This window comes from Eubalaena glacialis, chromosome 15, assembly GCF_028564815.1.
Source record: "Eubalaena glacialis isolate mEubGla1 chromosome 15, mEubGla1.1.hap2.+ XY, whole genome shotgun sequence".
NCBI classification, from domain to species: domain Eukaryota; kingdom Metazoa; phylum Chordata; class Mammalia; order Artiodactyla; family Balaenidae; genus Eubalaena; species Eubalaena glacialis.
Genome location: NC_083730.1, coordinates 25,058,242 through 25,076,518, shown reverse-complemented (window position 1 = coordinate 25,076,518; position 18,277 = coordinate 25,058,242). Strand labels below are relative to the sequence as shown.

General features: G+C 49.7%; 1 protein-coding gene across 2 annotated transcripts in view; it reads right to left on the bottom strand.

Moving 5' to 3' along the window:
• Window positions 1-18,277, bottom strand: part of MYO5B (myosin VB) — a 372,781-nt gene that overhangs the window by 24,820 nt on the left and 329,684 nt on the right. Inside the window, exons 23-29 of one of the 2 annotated variants that reach the window (XM_061168927.1) lie at window positions 15,746-15,830; window positions 14,817-14,965; window positions 13,581-13,700; window positions 11,571-11,711; window positions 7,832-7,897; window positions 4,430-4,630; window positions 3,421-3,521 (exon numbers count right to left, since the gene is read on the bottom strand). In XM_061168927.1, coding sequence (XP_061024910.1) covers window positions 3,421-3,521; window positions 4,430-4,630; window positions 7,832-7,897; window positions 11,571-11,711; window positions 13,581-13,700; window positions 14,817-14,965; window positions 15,746-15,830 — 863 coding nt within the window. Of the gene's footprint in view, window positions 1-3,420; window positions 3,522-4,390; window positions 4,631-7,831; window positions 7,898-11,570; window positions 11,712-13,580; window positions 13,701-14,816; window positions 14,966-15,745; window positions 15,831-18,277 lie in introns of both variants that reach the window. The other variant, XM_061168926.1, reaches the window with a different exon arrangement.

Genomic DNA, 18,277 nt, shown 5'->3' with positions numbered 1-18,277 from the left:
TCATCTCTTTACTTCCCACCCGGACCTTCTACCCAACTGCCCAAGAGATTCGGGATCTCTGAGAAATGGGAGGCAGCAACCCCAATACCAGGAGCAAGAGGAATGTTGAGACCACAGGCCTGGCCACACAGCAGGGAGTTGTTCGTGGATAAATATGGTTATGCCATGGAATTACAGCAGACAGAAGTTGTGCTGATGGCTCAGGACCAAGAGAATTTGGGGGAACATAAGGGAATGATCACCCCGTAGGAGAAAGCTGAGAGCTTCCAGGAACAGCTGAGCTGGGTCTGTGAGAGGAGCTGAGCAGAATCAAGCTGCCCCTCCTTCGCCCTGCCCAGCAGGACAGCCTGCAGCAGCTGGGGCTCAAGGCCAAAGGAACCGTAAACTCCAAGCCACCCTAAGGCGGCTGCACATACCCCTTCCTGGTGAGACCAGGTCTCCATCCTCCTGCGCAGGCCCGTTAGGGGGTGAGTAATAACCCCAGGGTCAGCTGCCCAAGCCCAGGTGGCAACAGCAAACCTGCTCTCTGTGCCCAGGGCCTCATGTAGTTTCCCAGCACCTGCTGGGTGGAGAGGGCCTGCAAGAAGGTTTCTTGGGACCTGAGAAAAGGTCCAAGAATGCACCCTAAGTCTTGCTCTGGAGTTCCACAGACTTGGGAAGGCTTGGGTGGAACGGGCCAGCAGCCAAAGGAACATGTTCCCGGAGCCAGACCTGAGCCCTGGTCACACCCCTGCCCCCACGCAGCTCTGTGACCTGGGTGCACGCCCAGAGGCGGGGCCAGCCCGAGAGCAGCAGGAACCTCTGTCTCCCAGCCCACCTGCCCGTCTCTCCCGGGAAGACCCTGATGCACTTGGTTCCAGACAGCCCTGAGAAGACGGCCTCTCCAAACACCCAGCCTGTCTGCTGCAGCCCAACTCTGGGGCACGGACCAGCCTTCTCTTTACCCTAGTTCTGCTGTTGATAAAATGGTAATAACGTTGCTGGTTTCTCTTAGTTCCCCAGATGTGAAAATGAGAGAGCGTTTGGAAGCAGAAGTGCTCTACATATTCCTGTGGCTATTCTCAGAGCCCTCAACCCTGGTTTCTTGCTCCAAATTTGAAAACACAAGACACAGTTGCAAAGATCGAAAAAGAACTCTGTAAACTATGAAAGTTAGCAAGTGAAAATGTTCTGAACTTGGAGACCAGTACTCTTAGAGGGGCTGGGATTGGGTGGGGAGGTGTGTCTATACTCCCTCCAGAAATCGAAGCAAAATTCAGTGTATATGTTTTTCTAGGGAGACCATAGATTCTCCAATCACTCCAACTCCAAAATCATCCCTGCATAATACAATTTACATTTCAACCAGAACACTCTCCATTACAGGAAAACGGTTAAGGGAGGAAAAGCAACTCTGTCTTCAAAGCACCTTTGCAGGGAGCAGCCCTTGTTGGAAAGGATGCCCTCGCTGTCTGGGCTCCAGGAATCACATCCTAATCCTCCTGCCCTGCCAGCCTGCCCACTGCTGTCCTCCCTTGCTGCTGGGATTCAAGGAATTGGAAGAGAGACAAACCCACGAATGTCATTTCCAGGTGCGGGGCAACTGGGGCACTGGTTCCTCTGGCTTCCCTTCCCCGAGGCAGAGGCTCCTTTCTATACTTAACTCAGTTTCACAGGCTATTAATTCCCTATTGTACCCTGGGTTTGCTGGGAACTGAATTATTTTAAGATATAAGAAAAGCTATTTTTATTTTATCACCATCATCATTATTGCTGCAAAGGAAGACAAATCCAGGGTATTAAGCATCCCCTGGGAATACCTATACTTAGGTCTGGATGCCTAACAACCATCTGGATGAACAAAAAGGGGGCTGATATCAGCGATGGTCCATGAAGATCAGAAAGATAAGCACACTCGCTTGTCAGGACCAAGTTCCCAGTTTCCTTCTTCCCTTTAAAAAATGTTAAAATATCACCTGTGTTCCTTTTTCTTATTCATCTCATTTCTTATCTTCACCCAAGATGATTTAAAATGACTAAATCTTGACTCATTTTTTGCATTCAGAGATTCACCTTCATTTCCTTCTCTCCCTCCTCCTGAAATAAACTGAATTTCCTCCTGGGGGCCTGCTAAAATACCCTCACCTTCCGATCACCTACACAGTGGGCTGGGGGCAGCCCAGCCTGGGAGTCTGGCCTTCGGATTCTACCTTGACTCAGTTACAGGCCCGTCGTGTGCCTGAGTAGCTCAGTTTTCTCATCCACAGAAAGAGGGGCCAGATGAGAAGATCTGGGAATCAAAGCCCTGGGAAGTCCTCACGTCATTTGGTGACACTCCAGCAAACAGGTTCATGCTGCACTCCCCGTGCCCACTACTGACAACCTTCTGGATGCACTTGCCGTTTTTAGCAATTTGAAACAAATGCTTAATGATTGATCAACATTCAGGAAGAGAGACAGGTAGCCAGGGAAAAGGCCAGCTCCGGTTTTACAAGTGCCCACAGAGGCACAGGTAATAAGAGTGGCTATAACAACACTGATGTTTACTGCGTGCTTATCATGGGCAGGCACTGCTCTGAGGGCTTTGCATGGACTAACTCGCCTAACCTCACTCACCCTATGTGGTAGGCTGCTATGACCGTCCCCAGTTCACAGGTGAGGAAACCGAGCACTGAGCGGTTTGAAGTGTCCCTAAATAGCTGGTAAGTGAATGGAACCCCCGTGCACACTCTCAAGTGCTCGGCTGCACTACCTCGGGGGCCCTGCTCTGTCCTGTGTCCCGGGGCCCTGCTGCCTCCCTCAGTCACTCTCTTTTGCTTTAACCCTGCGTAGCTCCTCCTTGAGGGGGGGACCAGAAGTGGGAAAGTCCTGGAATTTAGTCCAGGCTAACGTCCAGGGAAATCTCCTTTTAGCCAATATGGTAGTGGTCACATTCTCCCACCCAATCTCTGCAGTGCCTGGCTTGGGTTCCATGTGTTAAATGATAGGGCATGGGGCCCACTGTCACGTGTGTCCACCAGCTGGGCTGAGTAAAGTTGGCGGACGGGGCAAACAGCTGGAGCAGCCCCTCTGCTACTACTCAGATGGGCTCACTTGGCACCTGCTTCCGTTTCAACGAGAAAAGCCGCTCCCAGCCAGTCCTTCCCTCTCCTCCCGTCAAACCTCCCAGGGACGCTCCCTTCCCCAGTGCTTTTCAGAGGATCCGGGTTCTGGATGCCCCAGGGGTGCTCACTGGAGTCTCGCTGATGCTAACAGCAGGCAGGCTTCCTCGGTGCATGGGACTCACCGAGTCTGCTCCTCCTCATTTATCTCCTATAAAAACCAACACCCTGAGGCTGAGCGCAAGGTCAGTGCCTGAGGAGTGGCCCTCGCGTACCAGGCTGGGCAGGGCTCCTTCCCTGTTGCCTCCTCCAGGCACAGTGACCGCAAGGCGGGGCTTACCTGTTCGCCTGGCAGACCCCATGATAGGCCTCGATGGCGTCTTCCTGATCCACGTGCTTTTCACTGTTAGGCCAACTTGTTCTGGCATTGATGTTTGGCTCCTAGAACGTCCCAGATTAAAAAATAAATAACTCTGGTATACAAACAATTGTCATGAAATGACTTTATACACAGAGGGAGAAAAACGAGCCTTTGGGAAAAGACAAAGGCACCAGAAGACTTCACATAACAGCGGTTAATCCCCTGGCAGGAACGTGACTTTTAAAAATCACATTGGGAGAGTCAGGGAGAATCACAGTCACAGTCAGAGGCCTGGCTGTGAAAGGCAGAGAGGGTGGAGGGGAGGCTGGGGGAGGGGGGGAGGGAGAGGCAAGGATGGTGTCCCTGGAGGAGAAAGCTCCCCGAAGGCGGAGGAGATGACTGAAATCTGTCTTAGTTTGGAATCCTGCACACTCAGTGCTGCCCACCTGCCCCAGCTCCCCTGCACCCTGGGCCCAGGCGCAGAGTGGCCCAGGTGGCCTCCGGCCCCTCCCACCCACTCCTCAATCTGTGCAGGAGGGGGAAACATTAGGAACAAACGCTAAGTTGGACTTGTCACCCTGGGAGAGCTGAGAGAGAGGGAAGACTTTCTTTACCTGGGAAACAAAGTAAATAGCAAGGGGCAAGACCTGAGGTGAAAAACCAGGCCAAGGGGGCTGCTCAGGCCGTGGCCCAGGTTTACTCTAATTCTGAGCCTCATTCCTTTTGAACATGTTCCTATTGAGTAACTTCAGAAGATCCTAGAAACTTCCAGCAAAGTCTCCTGTGAAAAGTCATGCTGGGAGGACAGCAGGTACCTTGCTCTACTTTTAGAGGAGACTCTAAAAGACTCTATTTTAGGTTGAAGGCCCTCCTGCGTAAAGAAACCTAAGAAACACACCTCTCCCCCCAGCGTGGCCCCAATGCCCCGCCCGCGGCCCCCTCTCCTCACCGAGCCCTTGCCAGCCTGGCGGCGCTGGTCGGCACTCACGATCTGGCTCCTCAGGATGAGCACCTCCTCCTTGCGCACCTCCAGCTCCTCATGGGCCAGCTTGAGCTGGTTCAGCAGGAGGCAGTAGCTGTCAGGGGTGTCGTGGGCGGCGCTGTGCTCTGAGGCCTGGGCGGCCACGGCTTTCCTCAGCTCGTTCAGCTCATTCTTCAGCTTCTTGTTCTCCGACTCCAGCTCCTGCCTCTGGAAGGCAGCCCGGCGACATACTCACTCCCTGGAGCCCGGGCACCGTCCCCGGGGGGCCTCCTCCTCCACCTTCCTTAACCACCTGCCCCGTCCACCTGGGGAGCTAAGAGCAACCTTCCCGTGTTAACGACGGGACACACAGTATACGTTCTGACTGTGTCAGCAAGTGGTCAAAGCTGGGGCCTGGACTTGAACCCAGACCCCCAAGTTATCGGTGCCAAGGATCTGACATGATGCCTGTATGGTCGCAATCCTCTAAGCGATTCAGTGGCGTTCATATTTCTAGGTGTATTTGGCTATGAAACCCTTCTTTGTGGAAGTGCTAGGTTAACAATTTTAAACATGTTAACACAGGACTTCCTGGAACCCTAATATGTTAATGTATTTTTTGACTTTCCAAGAGAGAATATAAAATGCCTGATACCCTAAACTTATTCGTCTAGAGAGGCCTCCCTGCCCCTTTCTTCTAAGGAGCATCACATGCACTAGTGTTTTGGAGAACAGACCAAGAACATTGTTTTGGTCATATGGAAAGCCGCCAATTGCCAGTGCTAGCAGAGAAAACACTGCCTGTATACAGGGTCAAAAATACTATTGAAACTCAGTTTTGGAATGTATTTAAAATTTTCTAGGTAAAATATTTACCTTTGTGTTTGAGATGAAGTCAGATAATTTAAAGTCTGATAATTACACATAAATTGCTGATAGGGCCCTGGAATATATGGGATTCAAAATTTCCCACAGAAAACCAAGAACATGGATAACTGGGCACTGGTTACACATTCATCACAGAGCCACAGGATCACAAAGCTAGGAGATCATTGGGTATAACCCCTTTACTGAACGAACGAGGAAGCTGAGGATGGAGCAGAGAAGGCTCACAGTGAGTTTAGAGGCTGGTCCAGGGTCCTTCCCACTATTGCACCACACACGTGGTCATTTCTGGGAGATTTGGGACCAGGCATGGAGACAAGTGATCCTGCAGAAATGAGAAGGGCCCTGGGGTGTGGTGATTACTGGTGAGTCTAGTTATTAAGTTCAGGAGTTGAGACTCCACGCAGAGCCTGGGTGCTCTTCCTTCTGCTAGCAGTGTGCACTCCCAGGACAAGCCAGCACTGCCTGGGGAAGGAGCACTGCGCTGGGAGGCAGGAGCCCTGGGTCCTCACTCTGGTCCTCACTCTGGTACAACTTTGTACCCCTGGAACCTCTGCTTTCTCACGGGTGGTTCAAGGGACTGGGACCAGATGGTGGCTGAAGTCTCCTCTGGCTCCGACCAGAGTTGAGTGGGCATCAGAATCCCCAGAGGGTGTGTTAAAACCCAGATTGCCGGACCCGCCCCAGAGCTGCTGATTCAGCAGGTCTAGGCTGAAGCCCAAGAATCTGCGTTTCTAGCATGATCCCGGTGATGCCGCTGGTCCCAGGACCCCTCTTAAGAGAACCACTGGGATAGACCATTTTATCATCTTTAAAATGAGGGGTGAGATTGATGCCCCAATAGCCTATAACAAGATCCCGTGTTCCTTTTCTTCCTCTGGGGCTAAGCCTCCCTCAGGAAAGGCAGCTGAAGGATGGCGTACAGAAAGCCCTGTTACAGGCATTTATCACAGCAAGAGACTCCCCTGCCCCTGGGAAGGTGTTAAATCTTTTAAATATCACATGAGAAAGTAAGTCTAATCAATAATTCAAAAGAGAAAAACCTACCTAGCACCCTCTTCTTATACCACTAGTGTGGCCCTAGTTGTTCAAAAAGCTGTGGGAATGACTCAGGGCTGTTCTCCTGAGCAATATGGCTGTTGCCAGAGTCATCTGCAGTCCTGTAAGTGGGACCAGGCTGAGTGGCCCTGGCACACTGGAGAAATTCCCAACTCCCAAGTCTCTGGGAAAGAGGACAGGGGAGTGGGAATGCTCCATCTAATGCCCCTTTTCTGTACATCCCCACGCCCCCCCGCCCGCCGCATCGCTGCAGTAAATGCAGGCCCGCTTGTCCTCAGACCCGAGGCCTTCCACCCTCCACCCGGCCACCTCCTGCTGGACACGCTGGGAGAGCCCTCAGCCTTACATATCTCCATGCTGGTCTGGATTGTTTTTCAAAGTGAGTCCATTCCACTAGCACATTTTACTTTAACTGAAACTGTATCAGGTAGGTAAGATACATGTGCCATGATAATAAATATATATTTGGTCTCTGGCTCTGGTTCCTGGAAAAGCTTCTTAAACTCTTGTAACCTCTTAGTGTTAGAGGTGAGAGGAACATCTTCTATTATATTTGGTCTTAGTCCCTGGTTCCTGGCACAGAGCTCCTAAACCCTTGGAATTTCCTGAGTGATGAGGTGAGGGAAGTGTCTTCTGTTATTCATCATAAGCCCCTTTCAACCACGCTGGAGTTTATGCTGAGGTAACTCTTGGAGGATGGGGGCTTCCAGAGGACCCAAGCCTGGGGTTAGAGCCCTGCAGCCTTCAGCCCACCCATTGACCTTAGGAAAGGGGAGGAGGAGGGCAGGAGATGGAGTTAAACGCCAATGGCCAATGATTTAACCCACCATCATGCCTGTGTAACGGAACCTCCACAAAACCTCTCAGTGACAGGGTTAGGGAGCTTCCGTTGATGAACACGTGGAGGTGCCTGGAGAGGGCTGGACACTCCGAGTCCCCTCCCACATGCGTCACACCCCTTCCATCTGGCCTTTCCTGAATTGTACCCTTCACAGTAAACCAGTAAGTGTAAGTAAAATGCTTTCCTGAGTTCTGTGAACCGTTCTAACAAATTATCAAATGTGAGGAAGGGGGCACGGGAACCCATGATCGTAGCAGAGTCCTGGGGACCCACCGATGTGATTGGCATCTGAAGAGGGGGCAGTCTTGGGGGGCTGAGCCCCTAACCAGCAGGGTCTGTGTTAACCCTTGGAAGTTTGTGCCACAATTGAACTTAATTGTAGGACTCCTAGTTGGTGTCCACAGAGAACTGGAGAATTGCTTGATGTGGAAAACTCATACATTCTGTGTCAGGGGTGTTTGGAGTAAACACAAATTTTCCTTCATTTCAAAGATGAAGAAACTCAAGTGCAGGAAGGGGAAACTGTGGGCTTACGGCTCCACTTATTCGTAGACGGAAGCTCAGGACTGGACTTGCTGTCACCCAGCACCACCATCCGTCCTCCGTAGGGTGAGTTAAGGAAGCTTGTCTTCCAAGAATCTTACCTTCAGACTATTGTAGGCTAGATCTGCATCCTGGTCCAAATCTAAGTCACTACTTGGCTGTTCCGCCTGCATGGAAGAAGAGGCAGAGAGGTGAGCATGGGCTGCAAGGCAGCTGTTCCACAGGACGATTTCCCACCACGGTCAGGACGTGCTTGTTTTGCCCTTGCTTGTGCCCGGCACTCCCACCCTCTGTATGTCCGCCTCCTTCCTGCCAAGATGCAGCTCACTACCTCAGGCCACCACGGAGCTCCCTCCTGCCTGCCCACATCCCCTATATAACTTTATTCACACGATCTTCACAAGCACCTACAGGTTGAACACAAATAACACTGTGTTATGGGTTGAACCATGTCCCCAAAAAGATACACTGAAGTCCTAACCCCTGGTACCTGTGAATGTCACCCAGTTTGGAAATAGGGCCTTTGCAGATATAATCAGGTCAAGATGAGGGCATTAGGATGGTCCCTAGTCTGCCGTGACTGGTGTCCTTATAAGAAGGGGAGAAGACACGCACACAGGGAAGACCACCCCCCCCCCACCCCGTGAACTGAAGATGGAGGCAGAGCTGGGAGTCACGCAGCTGCAAGTTGAGGAATGCCAAGGGCCGCCAGTAGCCCACACACTCAAAGAGAGGCATGGAGCAGATCCTCCCCAAAAGCCTTTAGGAGAGCATGGCCCTGTTGACACCTTAATTGTTGGCTCCTGGTCTCCAGAACCATGAGAGAATAAAGTTGTGTTGTTTTAAGCCATCTAGTTCGTGGTACTTTGTTTCAGTAGTCCTAGGAAACCAGCACCGTTAGACTTGTGTGCTTATTAGGAAGGTTAACATATAATAATGATGTACTTATTATGAGGTGTAAGAGCCCCTCTTCGTTTTTTTTTGGCGGAGGGGGACGTGTGTGTGTGCACATGTATGTTGTTTTGCCAACTAAGTCACTCTAAGCACCTTGTGGAGAAGCTGCTTCCTCTACGTCGCTCTACAATAGGCAGTGTGACAGCTGGCCCACTACGGAGCACCATGAATGCTGTCTGGCTTCACAGCTCCACAGCTGGTGGGTGTGGAGAGCAACAACGGGAACACTAGCCCATTAGGACTCAGCCGAGCCAATGACTCCTATCATTGTTTGGCAGCTATTGGACTTGACTTGTCCAATGGGAAGGGGTAGAAACACCTTCACAAATGGTTAACTGCTAGGGGTGATTTCAAGTAGTGAGTGATAGTCCCTGAATAAGATGGGTTTTTGGGGCTAAAATCTGACAGTGCTTAATTAGATATCCACAGTGCTAGTAACCTGAAGTCCAGCTGTGGATGGATTAGGTGGGTCCCAGGACTTGGAGACTGGGGCTGGATCCAGGTCAAGGACTGTGACACTGGCTGCACTGTTTCCAGCCTGCAACCTGGGAAAGCAACGCTCCAGGCTACCAGTCTCTGCTTCGTCTCCCACCATCCCCAGTGGTAGGGGATGTGACTGCTCAGGGTCAGCTCATAACCTGCTGGACTGGGGAGAGGCCTGCACCTGTGTTCTACGTAGCATGGGCTTGCCGCACGACCATGGATTACTGTTGAGTGCATTAGGTTCTTGGAAAATGGAGATCGTCTATCCAAATCTGAGGAGCTGTATTAGGGTGGACCAGCTGTTATGTTTCTAAGTGGACAGCCTGCTGGAACCCCCTGATAGCCATGGTGACTTTGCCAGGCCTGGGGAAAGGGAGCCAGATGGCTGGGAAGTCAAACACATGGATAGACTGTCCCAGAGGCCCCACCTCATGACAGGCTAGGTGACTCCCACACTGACAGGCTCCCTACAGACCTCCCTGTCATTCCTCATCCAGAGCCTGGCCTCTCTCTATAGCCAAGACCTGGGCCATATCGCTCCAGACCAGAGACCTAGGTGGCTCAGAATTTCTCTTGGGACCCAGGGCAGATCCAAGAACATGATCTCTGAAAGCTCAGTTTCAGGGTTTCTGCAGAGGGATTCCATACTCTCCTCTGTCCCACTTCTGCCTTTCTTACCAAACTCTGGCAGAAACAAGGTCATTCTTCTTAAACAGAGATCCTCAATGCACGTTACAGGGCTGTGAGCCAAGCCTGCAGTTCTAACTTTTGCTCAGTGATTATTTTTTAATGAAAGATATACCCCTTTTTATCCGGTTTCGAGACAAGCAGAAGTCCTAAAGCCAAGATTCCAAAATTATTTGGCATGTCTGCAGTGGGGAGCCTGGAGAGTGAGCCTTCAGGGACAGCTGGGCGGCCAGGAACTTTCACGTCAGGCATTGTCTGACGTCTGTGCAGCTTTTCATCTATTTGATTTGTGCTCGCCTGTCAGGGCAGATTCTCCTCTAATTGAATGAGTCATTTTTAAACCTAATCCTTTCACCCTCCATTCTGAATCTAATCCACCTGAAAGATTTAAATCCATCAGCAAGATTTACCTCCCCACTTACTGCTCAGGAAAAACCCCAAGAATTTACCAGTAATACCGATCAACATCTGTATCACATTTGATTGGAAAGGGAAGTTGGGTGTTACAAAAGGAGAAAGTGTGTAGGGGTGGGGTGGGGGTAGGGCTGAGGATGCAGGGAGGGGGTCGAACCCCGCAAGGGGCAACTCAAGCCTGAGAACAGACCCAAGGCCTTTCACAAACCCACAGTGAGGTCAGCTAATGATGTGAGCCATGTCCGAAACGGCCTCATATCCCATTAGAAGCGGTCCTCATAGCAAGTGGAGGACCACTTGCTCTCTATTCCTACAGCACCAACCTGTTTGTACTCAACCTGGCATTTATTTGAGCGCTACCAATGTTATTTTTTATTCTTCACCTGTGTTATATCTGGTCCTCCTGACCTAGATTACACATTCCTCAAATTTATAATCTAGTCAATGGGGGGATTTCTCTTCTGTTTGTATCTCCCTCATTTAATAAACACTTTGAACACCTACTATGAGTCCAGCACCAGCACAGAGCTGAGCACAGCACAGGTGCCCGATGGGTCCTTGGGATGGAGTCATACATCTGGGGACACTAAGGTTTCAAAAAATATCTTTTCAAGACCCAAGATACTGATGATAATTTAGATTGAGGAGAGGCTGCAGTCCTGGGTGACTGCAAACTTGGTCTGCCCCTGACCCAGTGGGACTAAACTCAAGTCCACACCAGATTCCAGGTACAAACAGGCATTGATTTTCTCTACGATTTGACTTTCGCCTATATAGTCGACCCTTGGATCACATGGGTTTGAACTGCACAGGTCCACTTATTCGTGCCTTTTTTTCAACAGTAAATACTACAGCACTACACAATCTGTGATTGGTTGAATCCTCAGATGCAGAACCAGGGCCGACTATAAGTCACAGGTGAGTTTTCAACTGTGCAGAGGGTTGGGCGCCCCTAGCCCGAGTTGTTCGAAGGTCAACTGTGTTTATACTCTAATTACACCCTGGTTCTCTTTGCAAGTGGGTGACAATGACACAGGCTCCCTGCTGGCTTCACCACTGGAAATTCTTTGCCCTGAAGGTACTGGGGAAGCTGACTCCTGTCCGACTGGCGTGATGTGGGCACTTGCAGAGAAGATTCAATACGCCATCAAGACAAGATGAAGCTCTTCCCTGAAACCCAGCCCCAGCATGACCTCTCGTGGTCACACCTGACCCCGTGAGCCCTGGCAGGAGTGAGCTGGGTCATTCTGACGCCAGCACCCTCAGGGTGCGGCCCTGCGGGCTCGCAGCTCCTTCACGCACCGGGATTTTCTTGCTGTCCTGCTGTTCTTTCTTCTCCAGTTGCACCTGCAGTTTCTTCCTCTCCTGCTCAAGCTCTCGCACCCTCTTCTGCAGCTTCAGGAAGACTGTCAAGTCCATGGCCGCCTTCTCCAGGCCAATTTCCTTCCAAGGAAGACAGGGAGCAGGAAGAAGAGGTTTTAATAGCACAGATGCCTTAGGGAACACACGGCACCCTCAGTGTCAGCTGTCTCCGTCGGCCGTCTGTCCTCCCTCTCCCTCCCAAACATCCATCCACACCTCTGAGACAAAGCCAATGCCAACCAACTATCATTCTCATATTAAAGTTGGTGCTCCAGGCTCATTTTCTGTCTACATAACATCTGAGTCTCAGCCACTTATATTCCTCCTGTGTGAGCCACCTAAGATGACCAATCATATACTCTAGGAACAAATGGATAAAGACAGCCTTTTTATTTGGAAGTTAAAAAAGAGCTCATTTCTGGAAAATGGTCTCACACAGAGAAGTTGTAAAACTCAGGATATAATGCTTCCTGATGAAGGATCAATGTGCTTACGAATCACCGTTAAATGTGCTGTCGAACACCACTTGACTGCACCTTGAATCAAAATCAATGCTTGTCCTGCCAGGGAACCCATTTATCCAACAGTTCCTGCAGCATCAATTTCCCAGTAGATTTCTTCCTTCAGATTCACGCCTGGGTTTGTCCTCCAGGTCTGTCACGTGTGGGTGTGCATGGACAAACGTGTATCGGCACAAGCATATCCACATGGATCTTAAAAGTACATGTTTGTACATAAGGGACAACATAATTTGGTTCAGCCAGCACTTAATAAATGCTTCGTGCTTAGCCAGCACTGGGCTTGCTGCTCTGGCCAATCCCAAGAACCAGCCTCAGCTTCCCGGAAGAACATAAATCCACTGATGGAAGTGCTTATGTCTGCACGTAAACCGTCACCTATACAAACACCTGGGTGGTGCATCTGGAGTTCAGGCTGACCGAAGCCTCTGGGACCCAGACTTAGGAGACTGCAAAGCAAAACCAAGGGCCTTAAGCCAGCATTTATTAAATGCTTACTAAGTACATACAGCAGGCAGCAAACCACACCAAACTGTACAGCAGACAGACCTTTACCTGGAGGACCTCCTTTTCTATCCTTCCACCCTTTATTCCATCATTCGCCATCTCTCACCATCCTTCACTTCCCTTTACAGCACTTAACGGTACTCGCAATTGTATTATAAGCTTCTTCCATCAACTGATTAGTGTCTAACTCTCCATCAGACAAGCTCCACGAGGGCAGGGACCTTCTCTGGGTTGATCACTGCTGTTTCTCCAGTACCCACCAGCAGTGCCTGGCACAAGGATGTGATCAAAGCACATTTGTTTTTATAACCGTCCCTCTTCCACATCTATCTTCATGTGCTTCATACGGTTTTACGTGCTTGTGATTTTCTGCTTTTCAAATGCCAGAGGAAAAACTGTGTGTCTATGTACCTCTGATAAAATTACACACAGACTATAAAGACCACTGTGTGACTAGAGGCTATTACCGACAAAGATACATTTCGTTCAGCAAATATCTGTTGTTTCAAATATTTGTTGCTGTCCTCTGAGTTTTAGCCAGCTTCTAAGTCAGGAAGGGAAATTTTCTTGTTGATATTACTATATGTGCTGTGATACTAAATAGGGATGATAAATTATATCTCTTTTAATGACTCAGCTGTTCCAGCTATTTCACCTCTCTGCAACAGGTCCTCAGTTTTGCAAAAGGAATCAGGGATCTTCCTTTATGGAGAGCGGGAACAATAATGTATTGCCTTGCACAGTAAATATTAACTCCAGAGAACCGTCTATAAAGTCCGCCGCAGTCCGAGTGACCCTGCCGTCAGGAATGAGCCCGGGGAACTGTGGTCCCAGAAACAGAACAGCGCTGGTGGGGGAAGCTCCACACAGGTCACAGACCCTCCCTCTGGAGCACAGACAACAGCCAAGAGCCTGTCTTACTCACCTCCACCTGTTGGAGGGCATCTTCTGCGTCTCCGACCTCAGATGTCGAGATGGAGGGGTAATTAGAGTCAGATTCTAAGCTACTCTGGTTTGATGGGTTCCGCCTGTGGCCTGGGGTTTGCTGTTTAGGGAGAAACATGTGAAAACACATAATGAACTAATGGTAACGAGAACTATTATTTTTCAAATAACAGTAGACTCTAGAATTGGACTTTTGCCTCCTTTGTCAACAAAAATCGGTACCACTGTTTCTTGGAATGATGGCTAAACAGAGCTGTTCCCACGAGAAATTTCACCTACAGTTCTTACATCCGTCCAGCTAAGCAACAAAATGACACTTGGAAGAGAACACAGCTCTACAGCGGGTCTGTGTTCCCTCTAAATGAAATGCAAATCCCTAACATTGGGCCAATTTCTCTGAAAAGTCCTGGGGAAAAGGCCCTTAACCCCCGAACAGCCTGAAGTACACGGACAGTCCTGTCACCGTCTCCCTCTTGAAGGGAACACTGCACACCGGCCCCTCAAGGCCCCTGCTTCAACCTGCACTCCACCAATTGTTTCTGAAAATAGTAAGCATATTAGAAATAGAGCTGATCATTTATACTGTTCACTTAAAAGTTACTCTTTTCCCCCCTTGCATCTGATTGGGCGCTGAGAGTAAAAACTGATCTTGGTAGGAAAATTTTAGATTTCTATATATGTTCCTACTCAGCTTCTCTTCCTGGTTCCTATGCAATTAACTTATTCAGTCTCGTTTGAATACGCCTTTCTGGAGGGAATAGTTACATGGGGTAAAAGAGAATGACAAATCTTGAAACATGAAAACGTTCCCCTGTTATCTGCGTGGCATCGAGGATTAGGAGAAACCGTCAGGCCCTTGCAGGTCTGCCCGCAGCTCGTGCTCCCCACACCATTCCTGTTTAACCACAGGGATTCTCCCAGAATAGGAAACAAGACAGAGTACACATTTACGTGGGTGGAATTTTCCTTCAAGTCCTAACCGAGATCTTCGTAAGACCCCAAAGGTGGGAAAGGAGCTGCCCTTGGGAAGGACTCACTGCCCAGCTACTTGCTTGTGTGAGAACCACCCGCGGGAGGGGTGAGAACTGACACGGGGAGGCGACACTGTTCATGCCACACCGATCACCGAGCATCGCTGTGCCAGATGGCACTGCAGGGGCAGCGGCGCGAGGTCAAGGGCTGCAAAGCCGGTGGGTGGGAGAACTGCCCTCCTTGCCTTTATGATGGTCATCTCGTCCCGAAGGTTGTCGTATCTCTGCTCCAGCCGGGAATATTCCTTCACGAGGTTCTGGTACCGGGAGCGTTCCTCCTCCAGCTCCTTCTTCATCAGGAGGTTTTCCTGGACGGAGTTCTGGGCAGATTCATCTGGAAAGCAAGTGCACGGAGCTGCACTTTTGCTTGGCATGGCTTCCCCTCGAGCGTGACCATTCGTGCCTTCTGACTAAACTCTTGTTAAAAGGCTGCCCACAACAAGCTCACAACACAGATACTTGGTGAGTTTATTCAGCGACCTCACCCTCTGCAGAGCCCAGAGAGGTTTGCTCCCAAGGCTCGGCTGCAGTCTTCGGAGCGGGGAAGGCCCGCTCTGCCCCTAGGGGCTGGGGAGAGAAGCCGGCTGCACACACGACAACTCGCTCGGCTAACATGCCAGACTCTCTCTTACAACAACTGTCATAGCAACTGCTGGCAGCAATGCTGGAAGAACCCAGGTTCTGTTCCAGAGTTTCTTCCTTATTCCTGATCTTTCAGGTTCTTGTGCAGAGAGATTAAAGGAGATGCGAGGAGATAAGGCCTCAGGTTAGGTGCGGGGAAGGAGGGAAGGCAAAAAGGTAACATGGGTGGGCTTTTCTCCCACCAAAACTTATGATTCATATCAGTGGAAAGAAGCAATTTTTAAAGGGAAATTTAAAACAGTTAAAGACCATGCTGGGTGAGTCTGTGCACTCAGGTGATTAAAACTCCTGAAACCAAATGTCGGCAGCGGGATGTTAAAGATCACCCTTCTTTTTCATCTCTCTCCTGTTGAAACCCTTTCCCCACTGCAGCATCCTGGCTAACTACACGCTTGGTAGAAATCTTTGGGGAAAATTAGTGTGGAAAAGAACTTCAAATCCAAAATGAAAAGTCCTGCACTCTGGTACCTACCTTTAGATTGGCACAGGATTTGGTTGTTAAGCTGGTCCTTCTCATCTTTCAAGAGCGCATTTTCTTGCTCCAGTTCTGCAACTCGCTGAAAGAGACAGCAGGGGGAAAAATATTTGCCTGCGAAGCCGGGCAGAGGAAAGGCTCCTTTTGTGAGGTTTGATCTTCAGCTGGTTATGTTTAAATGCTCTTTTTACTAAAGAAAATTGAATCGGCCAAAGCTGCTTTCATGTGGGGATTAAAATTGTACACTGAAAGAAAAATCCCATTAGAACAAGGCAGATGAGTTTACCACTGTTTATGGTTTTGCAACGCCCACAAAAACCTCATGAAAAGTCTACGCCAAGCTCATATGCTGTGTTCAGGATCTTACACTGATAACTGGCCTTCTTGTATTTAGTTCCATGTCTTGGTACATTTTGAGCTCTCATATTTGAGTCTCAGGAAAGCCTAAAGCTCACAATGAAGAATTATCCCTGGTCTTCACCCGCCCCTGCCCATGTCTGTCTCACTGGACTCACACAGCTCAGACGCTGGGGAAGGGAAGGAGCCTTGCTATTGACTTTCAACTAGAGTGCATGAATTATGTTCAATGAAGCTGCTATTTTACTAAGCACAGTACCCTGGGCTAGGTGTGGCAAAAGACAAAAAAATGAGGGTAAGACAGGCTCCCAGGTTTTGGTCTGAGTGATAAGCAGAAACAACCTTGCTCCCTTTGGTTGAAGAAATCGGTGTTGGCTATCTTGGGTACATTTTATGACCTACTGGGGAGAGGCTTCTTCCCAACCTGTGTAGAAAGAGCCTCAAAATGCCATCCTCAGTACAATAACAGAACACGTGATAACTAGCCTGTGCACAGTAGCTGAGACTAGATGGCGACCTACCAGAATTGCTACCTAGGAGATTGTGGCATGGAATCCAGGGGGAGAGAGGATCACACAGATCCCAGAGGACCCACCTACACTCCCTTGAAATGCTGCTAGACCCCGTGGCAGGAAAAGCAGGAAAGGAGGCCCCAGGGATGCTGGCTAAAGGGCAGAAGCCTTGGAGAGGTTTGAATTCCAACTGATTATGTTTCAATGCCATCTTCCCTTCCTCCTGGCTTTAAAGATAAGCTTAAGGCACCAAGAGGTGAGTTAAGAGAACTGCACCCCCCAACCCCCAGCATCACGTAGAAAGGGTCAGGAGAGAACTTCAACAAGGCTGGAGTCCAGGAGTGAGGTCTTCTGTTCTCCCCTTAGGAATTCAGAAGGCAGTGACTCCCACTTATGTGCCTTGGCCCCTCTGGGGAGCTGCTGATAGTCCGCAGGCGGCGTGCTCTCTAAGAATCCTTACAGAGCAAAGCAGACACACGGTACTGGCAGAGGCTTGCAAAAAGCTCCAAGCCATTTGTTAACCCTCCATTAACACGACCCAACTCCTTCAAACTTCAAGGAGGTTTCAATCTCCTTCAAAATGTGGCTCAAAACTACCTTCCAGGACACTGTCCCATCCTGGCAACGGGACACTGCAGCTCCTTTTCAACCTCAGTTCAGATGGACTCAGCTTCCCTCGTCAGCTCACCTGCGGATGTACTGCTGAGAGTTACAGGAATGAGGCTCTGACTAGTGAGTGCAATGCTGACACTACTCTAGGTCGAGAACCACTGGCCTTACGTCTTTATATTCAGCAGACCCCTTCCCACCAAGTAGATTATTACCCCCTTCATGGTCAGGAACTCTCTCTATGGAGAATCAGGCAAAGGACCATGTTCTGCCTCCCCACAGGATATCAAATGAGATAAGGCTGGTAAATATGTATACCCTCATGTAACTAATTATACCAAACTGTTATCTTCGTCGACAATTTATTTTTTATTATAATGAACACAACTGATGTTTCGTGTCTACAGAGAGTAAACCTGACTTGGTGGTGAGGGCAAAGTATAAAAGAAAAAGCATCGAGATGGATGCTGTTTTATCATCAAAGGCTCCCACTTGCTGAGCCTAGTTCTGGCCCCGGGGGTGACACAGGGCAAGGTTGTCACTCATCCATCAGACACTTCCTGATGCGCTTCTCTGTACCAGGAGCCTTGCCAGGGGCTACGGGATGCAAAATGAACAAGACTCAAGGTAGCTGCCCACAGAGAGGGCCCAGCCTAGCAGGGGTGAGGAAGAGGTGGGTAACAGTGAGAAAACAGGTAAGGGCCATAGCAGGTTTCCGTAAAGCAGGGTTTCTCAGCCTTGGCGCTACGGCCCTGCCCCCTGGCAGACTCTCGGCTTCCTCACCCACCTGCTCAGCCTAGACCAGAGGCCTCAGCAGGACCCAGGGGCCACGTTCCAGGCTGTCACATCATCAGTACCTGGCCCGACGCGGGCACCTAACGCTTGTTGAACGAATGAATTGCCCTGCAGATCCAGTTAAGGAGCCTAAGCTTTCCTCATGCAAAAATCAGGACTCCTTTAAAGGGTCTTTTCTTGTTTTTTGTTTTTTAAATGTGTTTATAGTTGACTAAAACATCTAGAAGACACGAGCTGGTTTAATCAAATAATTCAA